Genomic DNA, 25,888 nt, shown 5'->3' with positions numbered 1-25,888 from the left:
ATACTGCAGAGACCCATTATAGTGGTGGCTAGATGCTACGTACTGCAGAGATCCATTATAGTGGTGGCTAGATGCTACATACTGCAGAGACCCATTGTAGTGGTGGCTAGATGCTATGTACTGCAGAGACCCATTATAGTGGTGGCTAGATGCTACATACTGCAGAGATCCATTATAGTGGTGGCTATATGCTATGTACTGCAGAGACCCATTATAGTGGTGGCTACGTACTGCAGAGATCCATTATAGTGGTGGCTAGATGCTACGTACTGCAGAGATCCATTATAGTGGTGGCTAGATGCTACATACTGCAGAGATCCATTATAGTGGTGGCTAGATGCTATGTACTACAGAGATCCATTATAGTGGTGGCTAGATGCTACATACTGCAGAGACCCATTATAGTGGTGGCTAGATGCTACATACTGCAGAGACCCATTATAGTGGTGGCTAGATGCTACATACTGCAGAGATCCATTATAGTGGTGGCTAGATGCTATGTACTGCAGAGATCCATTATAGTGGTGGCTAGATGCTACATACTGCAGAGATCCATTATAGTGGTGGCTAGATGCTATGTACTGCAGAGACCCATTATAGTGGTGGCTAGATGCTATGTACTGCAGAGACCCATTATAGTGGTGGCTAGATGCTACATACTGCAGAGACCCATTATAGTGGTGGCTAGATGCTACATACTGCAGAGATCCATTATAGTGGTGGCTAGATGCTACATACTGCAGAGATCCATTATAGTGTTGGCTAGATGCTACATACTGCAGAGATCCATTATAGTGGTGGCTAGATGCTACGTACTGCATAGATCCATTATAGTGGTGGCTAGATGCTACATACTGCATAGATCCATTATAGTGGTGGCTAGATGCTACATACTGCAGAGATCCATTATAGTGGTGGCTAGATGCTACATACTGCAGAGATCCATTATAGTGGTGGCTAGATGCTACGTACTGCAGAGATCCATTATAGTGGTGGCTAGATGCTACATACTGCAGAAATCCATTATAGTGGTGGCTAGATGCTATGTACTGCAGAGATCCATTATAGTGGTGGCTAGATGCTACATACTGCAGAGATCCATTATAGTGGTGGCTAGATGCTACATACTGCAGAGATCCATTATAGTGGTGGCTAGATGCTACGTACTGCAGAGATCCATTATAGTGGTGGCTAGATGCTACATACTGCAGAGATCCATTATAGTGGTGGCTAGATGCTATGTACTGCAGAGACCCATTATAGTGGTGGCTAGATGCTACATACTGCAGAGACCCATTATAGTGGTGGCTAGATGCTACATACTGCAGAGATCCATTATAGTGGTGGCTAGATGCTACGTACTGCAGAGATCCATTATAGTGGTGGCTAGATGCTACCTACTGCAGAGATCCATTATAGTGGTGGCTAGATGCTACGTGAGATCCATTGTAGTGGTGGCTAGATGCTACATACTGCAGAGATCCATTGTAGTGGTGGCTAGATGCTATGTACTGCAGAGATCCATTATAGTGGTGGCTAGATGCTACATACTGCAGAGATCCATTATAGTGGTGGCTAGATGCTACGTGAGATCCATTGTAGTGGTGGCTAGATGCTATGTACTGCAGAGATCCATTATAGTGGTGGCTAGATGCTATGTACTGCAGAGATCCATTATAGTGGTGGCTAGATGCTATGTACTACAGAGATCCATTATAGTGGTGGCTAGATGCTACACACTGCAGAGACCCATTATAGTGGTGGCTAGATGCTACGTACTGCAGAGATCCATTATAGTGGTGGCTAGATGCTACATACTGCAGAGACCCATTATAGTGGTGGCTAGATGCTATGTACTGCAGAGACGCATTATAGTGGTGGCTAGATGCTACATACTGCAGAGATCCATTATAGTGGTGGCTATATGCTATGTACTGCAGAGACCCATTATAGTGGTGGCTACGTACTGCAGAGATCCATTATAGTGGTGGCTAGATGCTACATACTGCAGAGACCCATTATAGTGGTGGCTAGATGCTATGTACTGCAGAGATCCATTATAGTGGTGGCTAGATGCTACATACTGCAGAGATCCATTGTAGTGGTGGCTAGATGCTACATACTGCAGAGATCCATTATAGTGGTGGCTAGATGCTACGTACTGCAGAGATCCATTATAGTGGTGGCTAGATGCTACGTACTGCAGAGATCCATTATAGTGGTGGCTAGATGCTACATACTGCAGAGATCCATTATAGTGGTGGCTAGATGCTACATACTGCAGAGATCCATTATAGTGGTGGCTAGATGCTATGTACTACAGAGATCCATTATAGTGGTGGCTAGATGCTACATACTGCAGAGACCCATTATAGTGGTGGCTAGATGCTACATACTGCAGAGACCCATTATAGTGGTGGCTAGATGCTACATACTGCAGAGATCCATTATAGTGGTGGCTAGATGCTATGTACTGCAGAGATCCATTATAGTGGTGGCTAGATGCTACATACTGCAGAGATCCATTATAGTGGTGGCTAGATGCTACATACTGCAGAGATCCATTATAGTGGTGGCTAGATGCTATGTACTGCAGAGACCCATTATAGTGGTGGCTAGATGCTACATACTGCAGAGACCCATTATAGTGGTGGCTAGATGCTACATACTGCAGAGATCCATTATAGTGGTGGCTAGATGCTACATACTGCAGAGACCCATTATAGTGGTGTCTAGATGCTACATACTGCAGAGATCCATTATAGTGGTGGCTAGATGCTATGTACTGCAGAGATCCATTATAGTGGTTGCTAGATGCTACGTGCTGCAGAGATCCATTATAGTGGTGGCTAGATGCTACATACTGCAGAGATCCATTATAGTGGTGGCTAGATGCTACATACTGCAGAGATCCATTATAGTGGTGGCTAGATGCTATATACTGCAGAGATCCATTATAGTGGTGGCTAGATGCTACGTACTGCAGAGATCCATTATAGTGGTGGCTAGATGCTACATACTGCAGAGATCCATTATAGTGGTGGCTAGATGCTATGTACTGCAGAGATCCATTATAGTGGTGGCTAGATGCTACATACTGCAGAGATCCATTATAGTGGTGGCTAGATGCTACTACTGCAGAGATCCATTATAGTGGTGGCTAGATGCTACATGCTGCAGAGATCCATTATAGTGGTGGCTAGATGCTACTACTGCAGAGATCCATTATAGTGGTGGCTAGATGCTACATACTGCAGAGATCCATTATAGTGGTGGCTAGATGCTACATACTACAGAGATCCATTATAGTGGTGGCTAGATGCTACATACTGCAGAGATCCATTATAGTGGTGGCTAGATGCTACATACTGCAGAGATCCATTATAGTGGTGGCTAGATGCTACACACTGCAGAGACCCATTATAGTGGTGGCTAGATGCTACATACTGCAGAGACCCATTATAGTGGTGGCTAGATGCTACATACTGTAGAGATCCATTATAGTGGTGGCTAGATGCTACGTACTGCAGAGATCCATTATAGTGGTGGCTAGATGCTACATACTGCAGAGACCCATTATAGTGGTGGCTAGATGCTACGTACTGCAGAGATCCATTATAGTGGTGGCTAGATGCTACATACTGCAGAGACCCATTGTAGTGGTGGCTAGATGCTATGTACTGCAGAGACCCATTATAGTGGTGGCTAGATGCTACATACTGCAGAGATCCATTATAGTGGTGGCTATATGCTATGTACTGCAGAGACCCATTATAGTGGTGGCTACGTACTGCAGAGATCCATTATAGTGGTGGCTAGATGCTACGTACTGCAGAGATCCATTATAGTGGTGGCTAGATGCTACATACTGCAGAGATCCATTATAGTGGTGGCTAGATGCTATGTACTACAGAGATCCATTATAGTGGTGGCTAGATGCTACATACTGCAGAGACCCATTATAGTGGTGGCTAGATGCTACATACTGCAGAGACCCATTATAGTGGTGGCTAGATGCTACATACTGCAGAGATCCATTATAGTGGTGGCTAGATGCTATGTACTGCAGAGATCCATTATAGTGGTGGCTAGATGCTACATACTGCAGAGATCCATTATAGTGGTGGCTAGATGCTACATACTGCAGAGATCCATTATAGTGGTGGCTAGATGCTATGTACTGCAGAGACCCATTATAGTGGTGGCTAGATGCTACATACTGCAGAGACCCATTATAGTGGTGGCTAGATGCTACATACTGCAGAGATCCATTATAGTGGTGGCTAGATGCTACATACTGCAGAGATCCATTATAGTGTTGGCTAGATGCTACATACTGCAGAGATCCATTATAGTGGTGGCTAGATGCTACGTACTGCATAGATCCATTATAGTGGTGGCTAGATGCTACATACTGCATAGATCCATTATAGTCTTGGCTAGATGCTACATACTGCAGAGATCCATTATAGTGGTGGCTAGATGCTATGTACTGCAGAGATCCATTATAGTGGTGGCTAGATGCTACATACTGCAGAGATCCATTATAGTGGTGGCTAGATGCTACATACTGCAGAGATCCATTATAGTGGTGGCTAGATGCTACGTACTGCAGAGATCCATTATAGTGGTGGCTAGATGCTACATACTGCAGAGATCCATTATAGTGGTGGCTAGATGCTATATACTGCAGAGATCCATTATAGTGGTGGCTAGATGCTACATACTGCAGAGATCCATTATAGTGGTGGCTAGATGCTACATACTGCAGAGATCCATTATAGTGGTGGCTAGATGCTACGTACTGCAGAGATCCATTATAGTGGTGGCTAGATGCTACATACTGCAGAGATCCATTATAGTGGTGGCTAGATGCTATGTACTGCAGAGACCCATTATAGTGGTGGCTAGATGCTACATACTGCAGAGACCCATTATAGTGGTGGCTAGATGCTACATACTGCAGAGATCCATTATAGTGGTGGCTAGATGCTACGTACTGCAGAGATCCATTATAGTGGTGGCTAGATGCTACCTACTGCAGAGATCCATTATAGTGGTGGCTAGATGCTACGTGAGATCCATTGTAGTGGTGGCTAGATGCTACATACTGCAGAGATCCATTGTAGTTGTGGCTAGATGCTATGTACTGCAGAGATCCATTATAGTGGTGGCTAGATGCTACATACTGCAGAGATCCATTATAGTGGTGGCTAGATGCTACGTGAGATCCATTGTAGTGGTGGCTAGATGCTATGTACTGCAGAGATCCATTATAGTGGTGGCTAGATGCTATGTACTGCAGAGATCCATTATAGTGGTGGCTAGATGCTATGTACTACAGAGATTCATTATAGTGGTGGCTAGATGCTACACACTGCAGAGACCCATTATAGTGGTGGCTAGATGCTACATACTGCAGAGATCCATTATAGTGGTGGCTAGATGCTACATACTGCAGAGACCCATTATAGTGGTGGCTATATGCTATGTACTGCAGAGACCCATTGTAGTGGTGGCTAGATGCTACATACTTCAGAGATCCATTATAGTGGTGGCTAGATGCTACATACTGCAGAGATCCATTATAGTGGTGGCTAGATGCTACATACTGCAGAGATCCATTATAGTGGTGGCTAGATGCTACATACTGCAGAGACCCATTATAGTGGTGGCTAGATGCTACATACTGCAGAGATCCATTGTAGTGGTGGCTAGATGCTACATACTGCAGAGACCCATTATAGTGGTGGCTAGATGCTACATACTGCAGAGATCCATTATAGTGGTGGCTAGATGCTATGTACTGCAGAGACCCATTATAGTGGTGGCTAGATGCTATGTACTGCAGAGACCCATTATAGTGGTGGCTAGATGCTATGTACTGCAGAGACCCATTATAGTGGTGGCTAGATGCTATGTACTGCAGAGATCCATTATAGTGGTGGCTAGATGCTATGTACTGCAGAGACCCATTATAGTGGTGGCTAGATGCTATGTACTGCAGAGACCCATTATAGTGGTGGCTAGATGCTATGTACTGCAGAGATCCATTATAGTGGTGGCTAGATGCTATGTACTGCAGAGACCCATTATAGTGGTGGCTAGATGCTACATACTGCAGAGATCCATTATAGTGGTGGCTAGATGCTACATACTGCAGAGATCCATTATAGTGGTGGCTAGATGCTACATACTCCAGAGACCCATTATAGTGGTGGCTAGATGCTATGTACTGCAGAGACCCATTGTATTGGTGGCTAGATGCTAGGTGCTCAGAGACTCAGGAATGTGCTCGAATCCCCGAGTAGGAGAAGGTGAAAAATCTGTCGATGTGCCCTTGAGCAAGGCACTTAACCCTAATTGCCTGAGGTTCACCATTAATAATAGCACACCCTGGACGTGACCCCACTCTCTCACAGTGTCTCAGGGGGAGTTGGAAAAAGCAAAAACGGTATTATAATAATAATCAAATTTACACATGTATTAATACACACTTGTACGATTTGTGAAATAGGACAAATATAATTATCCACCAAATGATTATTAATTGTTATTATTATTATTACATATTCACACCACAGACATACCTGCTCACAAAACCCAAAGAAGAAGAACGGGGCGACTCAGAGTCATGTATCTAGAGAGTTCGAGAGGACATTTTAGGTTTCTGCATTATGATGCATTTACATAACATGGCAGCCATGTTAGCTCCCCATGGGCAATACGGACTGATAGCGGTTCACATCATTTTCAGGAATTTTAAACAATGCTATGTACAACATTTCAAATGCTTGTCATAAATAGATATGTGGAATGCTCAAAGGCACTAACATGGCGTCCAAAAGTTGGCCCAACTCTTTAGATATATGGCTCTGGTAAGGACTCATTTGCATTAATCGAACTACTCTCATTCCTAGATGGGACAAACAGAGAACTTCAGACCGGACCTTTCATCTCATCCTCTATGTAATAGAACTCCCTGACTTCTTCTCCCCTCCCACAGCATTTGCCCCCATCCCGTTCGGAGGGCTCTACCTGCCCCTGGAGGTGCCTCCTAACCTGTGCCACTGCTCTCCCCTGGTCCTAGCTTACGACCAGGCACACTTCTCTGCCCTGGTGTCCATGGAGCAGAAGGACCAGCACCAAGAACAAGGTAAGATAGACGACTAGAAGTTGACTGAGGATGTCCTAATATGTATACCGTAACTCCTAAAGCGACTGAGGATGTCCTAATATGTATACCGTAACCCCTAAGGTGACTGAGGATGTCCTAATATGTATACCGTAACCCCTAGGGTAACTGAGGATGTCCTAATATGTATACCGTAACTCCTAAGGTGACTGAGGATGTCCTAATATGTATACCGTAACCCCTAAGGTGACTGAGGATGTCCTAATATGTATACCGTAACTCCTAAGGTGACTGAGGATGTCCTAATATGTATACCGTAACTCCTAAGGTGACTGAGGATGTCCTAATATGTATACCGTAACTCCTAAGGTGACTGATGATGTCCTAATATGTATACCGTAACACCTAAGGTGACTGAGGATGTCCTAATATGTATACCGTAACCCCTAAGATGACTGAGGATGTCCTAAATAGTGTACCGGGACTGCTTAAGTAACTGAGAATGTCCGGAAATGTATCCCGTAAAGACCAAGGTGTCTGAAGATGTCTTAAGGTGGATTCCTAACAATGGATGCTGGTGAGAGGAGCTATAGGAGGATGGGCTCATTGTAATGGCTGGAATGGAATCAACAGAACGGTATCAAACACATCAAACACATGGAAAACACATGTTTGACTCTGTTCCTTTTATGCCATTCCAGCCATTAAAATGAGCCCGTCCTCCTATAGCTCCTCCAACCAGCCTCCACTGATTCCTACTGCTCAAACATAATCTCCATGGAGACGAAAGACTAGCATCAGGTACAAGGTAGGCTGGGGATACGGTGGACATTTTAGGACATCCCCAATTACCTGAATGATGGAATAGACTTCTCTTTTTTCTCCAAGGGGTTTAGGTGTCACGGGAAACATTTTAGGACATTCTCAATCACCTTAGGAGAGACGGCACATATTTTAGGACATTGTCAGACACATTAGCCATATTAGGGACATTCTCAGTGAACATAATGATTAAATATGCACATCTTGATTTGTACAAGTGATTCACATTCCTGGATCAACAAGTTCACCATGAAACAGACAAGCAGGTAGACAGACATACAGTCTGTTATGTAGATGAAACAGGTAGAGAGACATACAGTCTGCTATGTAGATGAAACAGGTAGACAGACATACAGTCTGCTATGTAGATGTAACAGGTAGAGAGACATACAGTCTGTTATGTAGATGAAACAGGTAGAGAGACATACAGTCTGTTATGTAGATGAAACAGGTAGAGAGACATACAGTCTGTTATGTAGATGAAACAGGTAGACAGACATAGTCTGTTATGTAGATGAAACAGGTAGACAGACATACAGTCTGCTATGTAGATGAAACAGGTAGACAGACATACAGTCTACTATGTAGATGTAGGTGACTAAAATATGGCCCGCGAGGGGGTCTAATAGATAATAACATAAATATATATTCTATTTTTTCAATTTTATACTTTAAAGTTGCACAATGCAGAAGTTCCTCCTCCTTTTCCTGGTTTCTAAAATTCTAATATTTCCCCTAATTATGTAACAGAACAGGCACATGTAGTGTAGAGAATCATTGTACCATCTAAAGCACTGTGAAATATATTATACATGACCAAATATATTATATGTTCAGCTGTTTGAAGCTGGCGTACAAAACAGAAAGTAAAAGACGCATAGAAATAGCGTGCATAGAACAGATCTACCGCTTCATAGACTGGCTTTTAATGAGAATAACAGATCTATAACACATAGAACAGATCTACCGCTGCATAGACTGGCTTTTAATGAGAATAACAGATCTATAACACATAGAACAGATCTACCGCTTCATAGACTGGCTTTTAATGAGAATAACAGATCTATAACACATAGAACAGATCTACCGCTTCATAGACTTGCTTTTAATGAGAATGACAGATCTATTGTATAACTAACATTTTGCAATGTGAATTTGGTCGGGTTTCCCATAAAGTTACATATTGCAGCTTTAAAATGTCTAAATGCCAACTGGAAACTGTTGTAGAATGATAACGGACAGACATTCATACGGTATCTCCACTGTGTCCAGCTAATAATCACCCCCCAATAAATGAAAGCTAGACAGTCAAGGGAGGACTATCGTTTGCAAATTGTGATGACGAGGAAATATAACACATTTTCAGTGCGGCCCTCCGAACCTCGTTGAAGACAGAATGCGGCCCACGGTGCTAAATGAGTTTGACATCCCTGCTCTATGTGAGGTGTCTGTGATCCAGGCTAAAGCTAGCAGCTACAGGGCTGGCTACACTAGAGAGACCCTTGTGTTAGTCTGCTTTCCGTGGGCTCTTTTTCATCCTGACTGGCTCCTTTCACCCTCCCTCCCTACTTCCTCTCCTTTCCTCGCTCTCTCCCTTCCTCCATCTCTCCCTCCTTCTCTCCCCTGGGCAGGCATAGGGCTACATGGACAGACAGCTCACACTAGATAGCCTGGAACACGGCCCAGTTTGGCTTTCCCTTCCTGCTTATGGAGAAGGGTGGGGGGAAGAGAGAGAGAGAGAGACTAGAGAGAGAGAGAGAGACTAGAGAGAGAGAGAGAGACTATAGAGAGAGAGAGACTAGAGAGAGAGAGAGACTAGAGAGAGACTAGAGGGAGACTAGAGAGAGAGAGAGAGAGAGTAGAGAGAGAGAGAGACTAGAGAGAGAGAGAGAGAGAGAGAGACTAGAGAGAGAGTAGAGAGAGAGAGACTAGCGAGAGAGAGAGAGAGAGAGAGAGACTAGAGAGAGAGAGCGAGACTAGAGAGAGAGAGAGAGACTAGAGAGAGAGAGACTAGAGAGAGAGAGAGACTAGAGAGAGACTAGAGAGAGAGACTAGAGGGAGACTAGAGAGAGGGAGACTAGAGAGAGAGAGAGAGAGAGTAGAGAGAGCGACTAGAGAGAGAGAGAGAGTAGAGAGAGAGAGAGAGACTAGAGAGAGAGTAGAGAGAGAGAGAGACTAGAGAGAGAGAGAGAGACTAGAGAGAGAGAGAGAGAGACTAGAGAGAGAGACTAGAGAGAGAGAGAGAGAGAGAGAGAGAGTAGAGCGAGAGAGAGAGAAAGAGAGAGAGAGTAGAGAGAGAGAGACTAGAGAGAGAGAGAGAGAGACTAGAGAGAGAGACTAGAGAGAGAGAGAGAGAGAGAGAGAGAGAGAGTAGAGCGAGAGAGAGAGAAAGAGAGAGAGAGTAGAGAGAGAGAGACTAGAAAGAGAGAGAGAGAGACTAGAGAGAGAGACTAGAGAGAGAGAGAGAGAGAGAGAGAGAGAGTAGAGCGAGAGAGAGAGAAAGAGAGAGAGTAGAGAGAGAGAGACTAGAGAGAGAGAGAGAGAGACTAGAGAGAAAGAGACTAGAGAGAGAGAGAGAGAGAGAGGGGCTCTTTTTTCTCTCTCTCCCTTATAATAACAATCAGACATTTTGGCCTTCCCTGCTATGCTGGTTTTATTGCTGTGGTTTAGCAAATATGACTAAAGCCAGTCTATGTAAACAGCTACAGTTATTTAAAACTATTTTTAGATTGACTCATAGTATTTTAACATTTCCTGCTTTACACTAAGATGGCCCAATCAGCATTTTCACTGCCTTCCACTAAAATGAACAAGGCCATTTTTATCTTAATGCCTCTATTATATTCAACACTCTTACTGACTAATGACTGCTAGCTTAAAACGGATGGAATGAAGTGTGAAATGTACCAAAACGTGAACATACATGTTTACATCATTAACGACAGTATTAGTAATTCGTCTTCTCGGTTGAATCCTTATCTTATCTTACAATTGGCTAATTCATCCCCCTCCTCTCCCCTGTAACTATTCCCCAGGTCGTTGCTGCAAATGAGAACGTGTTCTCAGTCAACTTACCTGGTAAAATAACGGTAAAATAAAAATAAAAAATAAAAAATCTGTGCCATTGTCTTTCCGGTAGTGGGATGTAAATACACGTAAACACCACCAGGGGGCAGCGCTGACTAAATGAATGCAGACATTGTTCAGCCAGTGAGGGAGGGACTACAGCTACAGTTTCACACAGACAGTAATGTACTTTTCTGTTTGTTCCAGTCCAACACTAACACACCTGATTCAACTAATCAGCTCAACATCAAACCGTTATTTAGTTGACTCCCGTGTGCTACTGTTGTGACGGAACGAACATGTCCTGTCCTGTGGGGATCCCAACACGACTGATGTTAAATGTCGCTGCTATTTTTTTTTAATTGAAACTTTATTTAACTAACAACATCTATTTTTATTTATTTATTTAACTAAGCAAGTTAGTTAAGAACAAATTCTTATTTACAATTTACGGCCTACCCTTTGGTATTTAGTCGTCATTGGATCCTGGCGATGTGTTCTGAGATGAGTTCCTGCCGTTTCTTTAGGACAAAGGGTTGTAAAGGCAGCTGGCTATGGAATCACACAGCCTTACTGCCTTACTGTGGTCTAAAGACTTGTTTTGACAGCTGCCGCTTCTGATAACCACCATTTTGTGTCAAACTGCTGTATTCATTGTGTATCCGTGGATCTACTATCTCTCTCATATAAATATAGGGTCTCTATCTCTTTTGACCACCATTTTGTGTCAAACTACTGTATTCATATTGTATCTGTGGATCTACTATCTCATATAAATATAGGGTCTCTATCTCTTTTGACCACCATTTTGTGTCAAACTACTGTATTCATATTGTATCCGTGGATCTACTATCTCATATCTTCTTCTTCTTCTTCTATCTTCTTCTTCCAAGATGGCGTAGCAGTCGGACGTGTGTTTGTCTTGTCCCGTCTTGTCCCGCGTAAATAGTCCTCGTATTTTTTGTATACATTTCGTATATATTTTAATTTCACTTTCCATCTTGGAACTGAATATACATTCCCGCAACCCGCCTCACCCAATGCGGTACTGATCTGCTATTTTTTTTTATACTTTAGAACCGTAACCCCAATCAGAAGCTAGCCAGATAACTAGCTACTAGCTAGTAGTCAGTTAGCCACTGCTGCGGTCTCCACCCTTAACTCGGACACCAGCCAGCTTCAGCTCGGGCCAATACATGCCAGTCTACAGGCGCGATATCAACCCAGAGAATATAGGACTGCTTTTTCTCTACCACATCACCGGATTCCTGACGCAAGCTTTGGACAATTACACCGGATCACCGTCGCTAGCTAGCTGCAACCAAGTGGCTACTACTGGCTAATACCTCTGTCCCGAAACAAGCACCAGTTAGCCTTGAGCTAGCCTCGAGCTAGGCCCATCTGCCGGCTAGCCGAAGAGGTCTACCTGCGAATTCTTGGGCTACAATACCTCTTTTGCCAATTGGACTGGACCCTTTATTGCCGACACGGAGCCCCGCCGATCCATCACGACTGGTCTGCCGACGTAATTGTCCGAGGTGGTTTCAACAGGCTTTTCCATTGCGACGTTTCTGAATACCCATCTGCTAATTATTAGCTGTCTTATCGGCTGCTATCTAAATAAATATACTGGACAATTTTTTTCTTTTTTCTTGGGTCACTATATCTATTTTGCCAATTGGATCGATCCCCTCTACCACACGGAACCCCACTAATCTACCGACGGAAACGAACGAGGTGAAAAAAATAAAAATAATAATAATAATAATTTAAAAAATAAAAAAATAAAAAAATAAACAGACCTCCATCCTATGTTATCTTGCTACCGATAGCCAGCTACCCGGCCAGCTGTCTGGATCGCCGTGACCCCAACCAACCTCTACTCACTGGACCCTTATGATTACTCGATTAAGCATGCCTCTCCTTAATGTAAATATGCCTTGTCCATTGCTGTTCTGGTTAGTGTTTATTGGCTTATTTCACTGTAGAGCCTCTAGCCCTGCTCACTATATATCCAACCTCTCAGTTCCACCACCCACATATGCGATGACATCACCTGGTTTCAATGATGTTTCTAGAGACAATATCTCTCTCATCATCACTCATTACCTAGGTTTACCTCCACTGTATTCACATCCTACCATACCTTTGTCTGTACATTATTCCTTGAAGCTATTTTATCGCCCCCAGAAACTTCCTTTTACTCTCTGTTCTAGACGTTCTAAACGACCAATTCTCATAGCTTTTAGCCGTACCCTTATCCTACTCCTCCTCTGTTCCTCTGGTGATGTAGAGGTGAATCCAGGCCCTGCAGTACCTAGCTCCACTCCTATTCCCCAGGCGCTCTCTTTTGATGACTTCTGTAACCGTAATAGCCTTGGTTTCATGCATGTTAACATTAGAAGCCTCCTCCCTAAGTTTGTTTTGTTCACTGCTTTAGCACACTCTGCCAACCCAGATGTTTTAGCCGTGTCTGAATCCTGGCTTAGGAAGACCACCAAAAATTCTGACATTTTCATCCCTAACTACAAGATTTTCAGACAAGATAGAACGGCCAAAGGGGGCGGTGTTGCAATCTACTGCAAGGATTGCCTGCAGAGTTCTGTTTTACTATCCAGGTCTGTTCCGAAACAATTTTAACTCCTACTTTTAAAAATCCACCTCTCTAAAAACAAGTCTCTCACTGTTGCCGCCTGCTATAGACCACCCTCTGCCCCCAGCTGTGCTCTGGACACCATATGTGAACTGATTGCCCCCCATCTATCTTCAGAGCTTGTGCTGCTAGGCGACCTAAATTGGAACATGCTTAACACCCCAGCCATCCTACAATCTAAGCTTGATGCTCTCAATCTCACACAAATTATCAATGAACCTACCAGATATCACCCCAATTCCGTAAACACGGGTACCCTCATTGACATCATCCTAACCAACTTGCCCTCCAAATACACCTCTGCTGTTTTCAACCAAGATCTCAGCGATCACTGCCTCATTGCCTGTATCCGTAATGGGTCAGCGATCAAACGACCTCCACTCATCACTGTCAAACGCTCCCTGAAACACTTCAGCGAGCAGGCCTTTCTAATCGACCTGGCCGAGGTATCCTGGAAGGATATTGATCTCATCCCGTCAGTAGAGGATGCCTGGATATTTTTTTTAAATGCCTTCCTCACCATCTTGAATAAGCATGCCCCATTCAAGAAATTTAGAACCAGGAACAGATATAGCCCTTGGTTCTCTCCTGACCTGACTGCCCTTAACCAACAGAAAAACATCCTATGGCGTTCTGCATTAGCATCGAACAGCCCCCGTGATATGCAACTTTTCAGGGAAGCTAGAAACCAGTATACACAGGCAGTTAGAAAAGCCAAGGCTAGCTTTTTCAAGCAGAAATTTGCTTCCTGCAACACAAACTCAAAAAAGTTCTGGGACATTGTAAAGTCCATGGAGAATAAGAACACCTCCTCCCAGCTTCCAACTGCACTGGAGATAGGAAATACTGTCACCACTGACAAATCCACTATAATTGAGAATTTCAATAAGCATTTTTCTACGGCTGGCCATGCTTTCCACCTGGCTACCCCTACCCCGGTCAAAAGCACTGCCCTCCCCTCTGCTACTCGCCCAAGCCTTCCCCACTTCTCTTTCTCCCAAATACAGTCAGCTGATGTTCTGAAAGAGCTGCAAAATCTGGACCCTTACAAATCAGCCGGGCTAGATAATCTGGACCCTTTCTTTCTAAAACTATCTGCTGAAATTGTTGCCACCCCTATTACCAGCCTTTTCAACCTCTCTTTCGTGTCGTCTGAGATTCCCAAAGATTGGAAAGCAGCTGCGGTTATCCCCCTCTTCAAAGGGGGAGACACTCTAGACCCAAACTGCTACAGACCTATATCTATCCTACCCTGCCTTTCTAAGGTCTTCGAAAGCCAAGTCAACAAACAGATTACCGACCATCTCGAATCCCACCATACCTTCTCCGCTATGCAATCTGGTTTCAGAGCTGGTCATGGGTGCACCTCAGCCACGCTCAAGGTCATAAACGATATCTTAACCGCTATCGATAGGAAACAGTACTGTGCAGCCATATTCATTGACCTGGCCAAGGCTTTTGACTCTATCAATCACCACATCCTCATCGGCAGACTCGACAGCCTTGGTTTCTCTAATGATTGCCTCGCCTGGTTCACCAACTACTTCTCTGATCGAGTTCAGTGTGTCAAATCGGAGGGTCTGTTGTCCGGACCTCTGGCAGTCTCTATGGGGGTGCCACAGGGTTCAATTCTTGGACCGACTCTCTTCTCTGTATACATCAATGATGTCGCTCTTGCTGCTGGTGAGTCTCTGATCCACCTCTACGCAGACGACACTATTCTGTATACTTCTGGCCCTTCTTTTGACACTGTGTTAACAACCCTCCAGGCGAGCTTCAATGCCATACAACTCTCCTTCCGTGGCCTCCAATTGCTCTTAAATACAAGTAAAACTAAATGCATGCTCTTCAACCGATCGCTGCCTGCACCTGCCCGCCTGTCCAACATCACTACTCTGGACGGCTCTGACTTAGAATATGTGGACAATTACAAATACCTAGGTGTCTGGTTAGACTGTAAACTCTCCTTCCAGACTCACATCAAGCATCTCCAATCCAAAGTTAAATCTAGAATCGGCTTCCTATTCCGCAACAAAGCATCCTTCACTCATGCTGCCAAACATACCCTTGTAAAACTGACCATCCTACCAATCCTCGACTTCGGTGATGTCATTTACAAAATAGCCTCCAAAACCCTACTCAATAAATTGGATGCAGTCTATCACAGTGCCATCCGTTTTGTCACCAAAGCCCCATATACTACCCACCACTGCGACCTGTACGCTCTCGTTGGCTGGCCCTCGCTTCACACTCGTCGCCAAACCCACTGGCTCCAGGTCATCTACAAGACCCTGCTAGGTAAAGTCCCCCCTTATCTCAGCTCGCTGGTCACCATAGCAACGCCCACCCGTAGCACGCGCTCCAGCAGGTATATCTCTCTAGTCATCCCCAAAACCAATTCTTCCTTTGGCCGCCTCTCCTTCCAGTTCTCTGCTGCCAATGACTGGAACGAACTACAAAAATCTCTGAAACTGGAAACACTTATCTCCCTCACTAGCTTTAAGCACCAGCTGTCAGAGCAGCTCATAGATTACTGCACCTGTACATAGCCCATCTATAATTTAGCCCAAACAACTACCTCTTTACCTACTGTATTTATTTATTTTGCTCCTTTGCACCCCATTATTTCTATCTCTACTTTACACCTTCTTCCACTGCAAACCAACCATTCCAGTGTTTTTTACTTGCTATATTGTATTTACTTCACCACCATGGCCTTTTTATATTTTTATTTATTTATTTATATATTTTGTTTGCCTTCACCTCCCTTATCTCACCTCACTTGCTCATATTGTATATAGACTTATTTTTCACTGTATTATTGACTGTATGTTTGTTTTACTCCATGTGTAACTATGTGTTGTTGTATGTGTCGAACTGCTTTGCTTTATCTTGACCAGGTCGCAATTGTAAATGAGAACGTGTTCTCAATTTGCCTACCTGGTTAAATAAAGGTGAAATAAAATAAATAAAATAAAATATAAATACAGGGTCTCTATCTCTTTTGACCACCATTTTGTGTCAAACTGCTGGTTTCATATCCTATCTGGATACCTGTTGTCTCTATTCTCCCGTTTAGCACAATCAATGGGAAGATCTGTGTTGTTCAGTGTTCCTTGATAACTGTAGTGTCTGTGACCTTCACGTCCCAGACAGGTTTCTACCGGTCTCTGTTTACTATAGAGAGGAACACAGCACCCCACCACACGTTGAGGCTAGCTAGACCAGACACACTGACTGCTCATGGGCTGAGTCCCAGATGACACCCTAAACCCTGCACAGTGCACTACTTTTGACCAGAGCGCGTAGTCACAAATAGAACCCTGTTTTCTTTGTAGTGCACTACTGTGGTCAAAAGTAGTGGACTATATAGGGGGTGTAGGGTGCCATTTGTGGCACAGACCCAATGCTTCCATGTTTGTATCTCCTTGTTCTGTTCTAGTTTGGAACTCAGATAAACATTCTAGAACACTGTTCCAGAACAACTACCGGCTTCCTTGTGATGTCATGCCATGTTCCAGTCAGAAGCTCCTCTGTCTACAGTATATACACATACACAAGGTGCCATTTCAATCAATTATAGCCCATGTCAGCTAACGTTTCTACATTACTAGGTGAGGTAATCGTCATCAAATGATGTGCCCAGGGGACCCCCATTGATTTTTAGGGCGGCAGGTAGCCTAGTGCTTAAAGCGTTGGGCCAGTAACCAGCAGGTAGCCTAGTGGTTAGAGCGTTGGGCCAGTAACCAGCAGGTAGCCTAGTGGTTAGAGCGTTGGGTCAGTAACCAGCAGGTAGCCTAGTGGTTAGAGTGTTGGACTAGTAACCAGCAGGTAGCCTAGCAGTTAGAGTGTTGGACTAGTAACCAGCAGGTAGCCTAGTGGTTAGAGCGTTGGGCCAGTAACCAGCAGGTAGCCTAGGGGTTAGAGTGTTGGACTAGTAACCAGCAGGTAGCCTAGTGGTTAGAGTGTTGGACTAGTAACCAGCAGGTAGCCTAGTGGTTAGAGCGTTGGGCCAGTAACCAGCAGGTAGCATAGTGGTTAGAGTGTTGGACTAGTAACCAGCAGGTAGCCTAGTGGTTAGAGAGTTGGGCCAGTAACCAGCAGGCCTCCTAGTGGTTAGAGCGTTGGACTAGTAACCAGCAGGTAGCCTAGTGGTTAGAGCGTTGGGCCAGTAACCAGCAGGTAGCATAGTGGTTAGAGTGTTGGACTAGTAACCAGCAGGTAGCCTAGTGGTTAGAGCGTTGGACTAGTAACCAGCAGGTAGCCTAGTGGTTAGAGCGTTGGACTAGTAACCAGCAGGTAGCCTAGTGGTTAGAGTGTTGGACTAGTAACCAGCAGGTAGCCTAGTGGTTAGAGTGTTGGACTAGTAACCAGCAGGTAGCCTAGTGGTTAGAGTGTTGGACTAGTAACCAGCAGGTAGCCTAGTGGTTAGAGCGTTGGGCCAGTAACCAGCAGGTAGCATAGTGGTTAGAGTGTTGGACTAGTAACCAGCAGGTAGCCTAGTGGTTAGAGCGTTGGACTAGTAACCAGCAGGTAGCCTAGTGGTTAGAGCGTTGGACTAGTAACCAGCAGGTAGCCTAGTGGTTAGAGCGTTGGGCCAATAACCAAAAGTTTTCTCGATCGAATCCCTGAGCTGACAAGGTAAAAATCTGTCGTTCTGCCCCTGAACAAGGCAGTTAACCCTCTGGGTGGGTGCTAAAGTGTTTTGCATGTGAGGTGGTTGGGCCCCGCAACTAAATCTTGCTTAGGGCCCCCGAAAGGCTAGAGACACTTCTGGTGTGTTCTCTATGCAAAATGTTGTCAGGCGCAGGGAGGGAAGGGGGAGTTATTCAGGGAGAGGATGAGGGAGGGGGTGTTCAGGGTTCATTAAGGGGGAGGGAGGGATGTTTTTCGGGGTTAGGGGTGAGGAAGGGGGCGTTGGGTTGTTCTAGGACAGACGCTGAGGTTCTTGTCAACAGAGGAGCTGTAAACACTTTTCCAGTTCCCTGAATGAGAGAGAGGGGGTGGGAGGACGGGGGGACGGGGCTCATGTCTGAACAGAAAGAGGAACAGGGACAGGACAGCACGTTCAGTAATCTGTACTCTATCCGTATCCCAAGTGGCACCCTAGTCCCTATAGAGGGTTCATGTTGAAAGTAGTGCACTATATAGGGCTCATGTTGAAAGTAGTGCACTATAGAGGGCTCATGTTGAAAGTAGTGCACTATAGAGGGCTCATGTTGAAAGTAGTGCACTATATAGGACTCATGTTGAAAGTAGTGCACTATAGAGGGCTCATGTTGAAAGTAGTGCACTATAGAGGGCTCATGTTGAAAGTAGTGCACTAAAGAGGGCTCATGTTGAAAGTAGTGCACTATATAGGACTCATGTTGAAAGTAGTGCACTATGTAGGGCTCATGTTGAAAGTCGTGCACTATAGAGGGCTCATGTTGAAAGTAGTGCACTATATAGGGCTCATGTTGAAAGTATTGCACTATAGATGGCTCATGTTGAAAGTTGTGCACTATAGAGGGTTCATGTTGAAAGTAGTGCACTATATAGGGTTCATGTTGAAAGTAATGCACTATATAGGGCTCATGTTGAAAGTAGTGCTCTATATAGGTTTCATGTTGAAAGTAGTGCTCTATAGAGGGCTCATGTTGAAAGTAGTGCACTATATAGGGCTCATGTTGAAAGTAGTGCACTATAGAGGGTTCATGTTGAAAGTAGTGCACTATAGAGAGTTCATGTTGAAAGTAGTGCACTATATAGGGCTCATGTTGAAAGTAGTGCACTATATAGGACTCATGTTGAAAGTAGTGCACTATAGAGGGCTCATGTTGAAAGTCATGCACTATAGAGGGCTCATGTTGAAAGTAGTGCACTATAGAGGGCTCATGTTGAAAGTAGTGCACTATAGAGGGCTCATGTTGAAAGTCATGCACTATAGAGGGCTCATGTTGAAAGCAGTGCACTATAGAGGGCTCATGTTGAAAGTAGTGCACTATATAGGACTCATGTTGAAAGTAGTGCACTATAGAGGGTTGATGTTGAAAGTAGTGCACTATAGAGAGTTCATGTTGAAAGTAGTGCACTATATAGGGTTCATGTTGAAAGTAGTGCACTATAGAGGGCTCATGTTGAAAGTAGTGCACTATATAGGGCTCATGTTGAAAGTAGTGCACTATGTAGGGCTCATGTTGAAAGTAGTGCACTATAGAGGGTTCATGTTGAAAGTAGTGCACTATATAGGGCTCATGTTGAAAGTAGTGCACTATAGAGGGTTCATGTTGAAAGTTGTGCACTATAGAGGGCTCATGTTGAAAGTAGTGCACTATATAGGACTCATGTTGAAAGTAGTGCACTATATAGGGTTCATGTTGAAAGTAGTGCACTATATAGGGTTCATGTTGAAAGTAGTGCACTATAGAGGGCTCATGTTGAAAGTAGTGCTCTATATAGGGCTCATGTTGAAAGTCGTGCACTATATAGGGTTCATGTTGAAAGTAGTGCACTATAGAGGGCTCATGTTGAAAGTAGTGCTCTATATAGGGCTCATGTTGAAAGTCGTGCACTATAGAGGGTAGAGGTCGACCGATTATGATTTTTCAACGCCGATACCGATTATTGGAGGACCCAAAAAAAAGCCGATACCGATTAATCGGCTGATTTTTTACATGTATATATTTATTTGTAATAATGACAATTACAACAATACTGAATTAACACTTTTATTTTAACTTAATATAATACATCAATAAAATCAATTTAGTCTCAAATTAATAATGAAACATGTTCAATTTGGTTTATATAATTCAAAAACAAAGTGTTGGAGAAGAAAGTAGAAGTGCAATATGTGCCATGTAAAAAAGCTAACGGTTAAGTTCCTTGCTCAGAACATGAGAACATATGAAACCTGGTGGTTCCTTTTAACATGAGTCTTCAATATTCCCAGTTAAGACGTTTTAGGTTGTAGTTATAATAGGAATTATAGGACTATTTCTCTCTATACCATTTGTATTTCATATACCTCTGACTATTGGATGTTCTTATAGGCACTTTAGTATTGCCAGTGTATAGCTTCCGTCCGTCTCCTCGCCCCTACCTGGGCTTGAACCAGGAACACATCGACAACAGCCACCCTCGAAGCATCGTTACCCATCGCTCCACAAAAGCTGCGGGGAAGGGGAACAACTACTCCAAGTCTCAGAACGAGTGACGTCACCGTTTGAAACGCTATTAGCGCACACCCCGCTAACTAGCTAGCCATTTCACATCGGTTACACCAGCCTAATCTCGGGAGTTGATAGGCTTGAAGTCATTAACAGCTCAATGCTTGAAGCACAGCGAAGAGCTGCTGGGAAACGCAGTAAAGTGCTGTTTGAATGAATGCTTACGAGCCTGCTGCTGCCTACCACCACCCAATCACACTGCTCTATCAAATCATAGACTTAATAATAATATAATAACGGGTGGCATCCTTAAGTCTAAATATTGCTGTTACATTGTACAACCTTCAATGTTATGTCATAATTATGTACAATTCTGGCAAATTAATTACGGTCTTTGTTAGGAGGAAATGGTCTTCACACAGTTCGCAACGAGCCAGGCGGCCCAAACTGCTGCATATACGCCGACTCTGCTTGCACAGAACGCAGGAGAAGTGACACAATTTCCCTAGTTAAAATAAAATTCATGTTAGCAGGCAATATTAACTAAATATACAGGTTTAAAAAATATATACTTGTGTATTGATTTAAGAAAGGCGTTGATGTTTATGGTTAGGTACATTGGTGCAACGACAGTGCTTTTTTCGCGAATGCGCTTTTGTTAAATCACCACCCGTTTGGTGAAGAAGGCTGTGATTTGATGATAAATTAACAAGCACCGCATTGATTATATGCAACGCAGGACAAGCTAGTTAAACTAGTAATATCATCAACCATGTGTAGTTAACTAGTGATTATGATTGATTGTTTTTTATAAGATACGTTTAATGCTAGCTAGCACCTTACCTTGGCTCCTTGCTGCACTCGCATAACAGGGGGTCAGACTGCCACGCAGGCTCCTCGTGGAGTGCAATGTAATCGGCCTCAATCGGTGTCCAAAAATACCAATTACCGATTGATATGAAAACTTGAAATCAGCCCTAATTAATCGTCCATTCCGATTAATCGGTCGACCTCTAATAGAGGGTTCATGTTGAAAGTAGTGCACTATAGGGGGCTCATGTTGAAAGTAGTGCACTATAGAGAGAATAGAGTTCCATTTGGTCCTCTATCTACTCTGTACAGTTAACAGCTGCTGTAGCGTGTTGGGGGCCTAATACTGATCATAGTGATACCATCCATACCAGCTGTGAACCCTGTGTGAACCACCTCTTTACACTGATATGCATAGAGAGCAACAGGTGTGCACGTGCACGTGCACACACTCTCACTGACTCTGACTGGTCTAGTTTAACCCTCACCTTTCATAGAGGGTGTTATGGGAGAGAGGGTTATTAGAGGGGAGACAGAGAGAGAGACACAGAGAGAGGGAGAGAGAGATAGACAGGGAGAGGGAGAGAGAGAGGGGGAGAGAAAGACAGACAGACAGCGAGAGAGAGAGAGTGAGAGAGAGAGGGAGGAAGAGAGAGCCAGAGGGGGAGAGAGAAGGAGAGAGAGGGAGAGAGAGAGAGAAGGAGAGAGAATGAGGGAGAGAGCGAGAGAGAGAGTGAGAGAAGGAGAGAGAAGGAGGGAGAGAGAGAGTGAGAGGAGAGAGAGCGAGAGAGACGGAGGGAGAGAGAGAGAGAGAGCGAGGAGAGAGAGAGAGAAAAGGAGGGGGAGAGAGAGAGAGAGGAGAAAGAGACAGAGAGAGGAGAAAGAGACAGAGAGAGAGAGAGAGAGAGAGAAGGAGGGAGAGAGAGGAGAGAGAGAGAGAGGAGAGAGAGGGAGAGAGAGAGAGAGAAGGAGGGAGAGAGCGAGAGAGGAGGGAGAGAGCGAGAGAGAAGGAGGGAGAGAGAGAGGAGAGAGAGAGAGAGAGAGAGAGAGAGAGAGAAGGAGGGAGAAGGAAGACAGAAAAAGAGGGAGAAGGAGGGAGAGAGAGAGGGAGAAGAAGACAGAAAGAGAGGGAGAGAGAGAGAGGAGGGGGAGAGGAGAGGGAGAGAGAGAGAGGGATAAGGAAGACAGAAAGAGAGGTGGGGTATGAAAGGTTGTAACTATCTGAGTCCCATTGCAGGCAGGTTGTTATTGACATGGTAAACAGGTGCACACAGCCAGGAACACAGCCTGTTTTGGACCCGGGTTCAAATACTATTCAACATCTTTCAGATACTTTGAAGTGTTTGCTTGGAGTGCTGATTGGTGAGGTTTGCACTTTTGAGATAATTACATGATAATTACATCGGTTTTAGTGCAACAGGCGAGTTCAATCAAGCACAAAAACGTTATTTGAAATGATTACGAAGAGTATTTGAATCCAGGTGCGTTGCATGCCTGGCTGGCTGCCCGCGTGACTGGTTGACCTGAGAGGTGAGGTTAGGCCGTAACTCTGTCAGAGGGTTATTATGTCTCGACTTGTTCAGACGGGTGTACAGTGTATCACTCCAGACTAGAGAGGAAGACAGGACAGTGGACTTGATGGTACATGTGTTGTTGAGACTCATTTAGCAAAGGGGAAAAAGTGACCTTGTGTGACATGTGGTAATCAGCCATTTTGATAGTACAGTACAGTTGATTTTTTAAAGGTACACATTTCTCCATTATAGAAGACAATGTCGAGGCTATTTGTGGCTCTCTTCAAAAGATGGTCATCACAACTCATTTCAAAATAATAAACATTTTCTTGGCTGATTTGTTTTACAGTATAAAGGTATTGACATTTCAGTCATTATAGCTTCCATCAGTACACTACATGTAGGTTTTTGACAGATCAAACGCTTAATTTAGTTTTAATTACCCAGGGGTGTATTTAGTCTTCATTACCCAGGGGTATATTTAGTCTTCATTACCCAGGGGTGTATTTAGGCTTCATTACCCAGGGGTGTATTTAGTCTTAATTACCCAGGGGTGTATTTAGTCTTCATTACCCAGGGGTGTATTTAGTCTTCATTACCCAGGGGTATATTTAGTGTTCATTACCCAGGGGTGTATTTAGTCTTCATTACCCAGGGGTGTATTTAGTCTTCATTACCCAGGGGTGTATTTAGTCTTCATTACCCAGGGGTATATTTAGTCTTCATTACCCAGGGGTGTATTTAGGCTTCATTACCCAGGGGTGTATTTAGTCTTAATTACCCAGGGGTGTATTTAGTCTTCATTACCCAGGGGTGTATTTAGTCTTCATTACCCAGGGGTGTATTTAGTCTTCATTACCCAGGGGTATATTTAGTGTTCATTACCCAGGGGTGTATTTAGTCTTCATTACCCAGGGGTGTATTTAGTCTTCATTACCCAGGGGTATATTTAGTCACAGTAGATGTCATTCCCATGTGGTGTATTCTGTCTTTTCGGTCAGTCTTGTGATAGATTACATACATTCCTTGAAAGATACCAAAGTTCTTGTAGTTTACTGGTCCATTTTGAAAGTTTCCAGTAATATACCCTCCCTTTGCAATGCTAATTGTCTTACAGTACATTGTCTCAATACAGAGAGATGTATTATATCTGACAGTATATTGTCTCAATACAGAGAGATGTATATTTGACAGTACATTGTCTCAATACAGAGAGATGTATTATATCTGACAATACATTGTCTCAATACAGAGAGATGTATTATATCTGACAGTATATTGTCTCAATACAGAGAGATGTATATTTGACAGTACATTGTCTCAATACAGAGAGATGTATTATATCTGACAATACATTGTCTCAATACAGAGAGATGTATTATATCTGACAATACATTGTCTCAATACAGAGAGATGTATTATATCTGACAGTATATTGTCTCAATACAGAGAGATGTATTATATCTGACAATACATTGTCTCAATACAGAGAGATGTATTATATCTGACAGTATATTGTCTCAATACAGAGAGATGTATTATATCTGACAGTACATTGTCAATACAGAGAGATGTATTATATCTGACAGTATATTGTCTCAATACAGAGAGATGTATTATATCTGACAATACATTGTCTCAATACAGAGAGATGTATTATATCTGACAGTACATTGTCAATACAGAGAGATGTATTATATCTGACAGTATATTGTCTCAATCAGTCGGTGGTGTAAAGTAATTCATCGTGTCTCAGGTTTGAGGGATGATCAAACTGTGGTGTGAGGAACTTTCTGTGAAAGGAAAGACAGAATGGCGTCACAGACACACACACAGACACACACACAGACACACAGACAGACACACGAGCAAACACACAGAAAGACAGAACAGTCTCACTGAAGACCTGTGGGAGAAACCCTCAAGACCACAGCACAACACAGCTGTACTTTATCAGAGACACGAACACGCTACTTACGTAAACACTCCCACACACACACACACACACACACACACACACACACACACACACACACACACACACACACACACACACACACACACACACACACACACACACACACACACACTACTGACGTAAACACTCCCACACACACAGGATGCAGCATTCCTCTCTACATTCTGAGAGTCACAGCTCAACCTTTTTGGCAAAAGCCCTGAACGTCAGAAGCTAGCTGACTGTCTGACAGACACTTTTACAGTACAGCCTGTCCTCTGTCTCAACAACCTTTGGAAAGAAAATTGTGATAAATTAAAAAAGTATACCAGTTTCATTTAAGGACCAAAGAATGGACAGCCGTGCCATATAGATTGCAAAATAGTTGGGAAGAGATTTTTGAACTGATACGCAAAACGACGCCGGATATGCAAAACTTAGAATTTTTTATTTATCATACACAATTCTTGCAACCAATAGAATGTTATTTATATGAGGGATACAACCGTCTCCGTTCTGCAGATTCTGCTGCGAAGAGGCAGAATCATTAGATCATATGTTTTGATATAGTCCATATGGAGCTTGTTTTTGGTTGCAGGTTCAGGGATGGCTGAAGAATTGCAACATTTACCTGAAGCTCACTCTGCAGATAACACTACTGGGTGATCTGAAAAGTCATAGTCAATCGATCAATCGTATAATAATACTTTTAGTTAAAAAATATATATTTTCAATTTACAATCTGTAGAAACTATGAGAATAGAAAGGTTCAGTACTTTT

General features: G+C 43.6%; 2 protein-coding genes across 2 annotated transcripts in view; both read left to right on the top strand.

Annotated features, from left to right (window-relative positions):
- Positions 1 to 7,190, top strand: part of LOC129852939 (OTU domain-containing protein 7A-like) — a 37,468-nt gene extending 30,278 nt beyond the window's left edge. The window contains exon 8 of the mRNA XM_055918538.1: positions 7,007 to 7,190. Within this exon, the coding sequence (XP_055774513.1) occupies positions 7,007 to 7,173 (167 nt within the window). The 3' untranslated portion in view covers positions 7,174 to 7,190. The remainder of the gene's footprint in view (positions 1 to 7,006) is intronic.
- A 512-nt stretch (positions 7,191 to 7,702) lies between these two features.
- Positions 7,703 to 25,888, top strand: part of otud7a (OTU deubiquitinase 7A) — an 85,584-nt gene continuing 67,398 nt past the window's right edge. Inside the window, exon 1 of the mRNA XM_055918537.1 lies at positions 7,703 to 7,712. Coding sequence (XP_055774512.1) covers positions 7,703 to 7,712 — 10 coding nt within the window. The remainder of the gene's footprint in view (positions 7,713 to 25,888) is intronic.

The sequence above is a fragment of the Salvelinus fontinalis genome, chromosome 4 (genome assembly GCF_029448725.1).
Source record: "Salvelinus fontinalis isolate EN_2023a chromosome 4, ASM2944872v1, whole genome shotgun sequence".
Lineage (NCBI taxonomy): Eukaryota > Metazoa > Chordata > Actinopteri > Salmoniformes > Salmonidae > Salvelinus > Salvelinus fontinalis.
The sequence above is the reverse complement of the archived record's forward strand: the minus strand, read 5'-3'. Positions and strand labels throughout refer to the sequence as shown.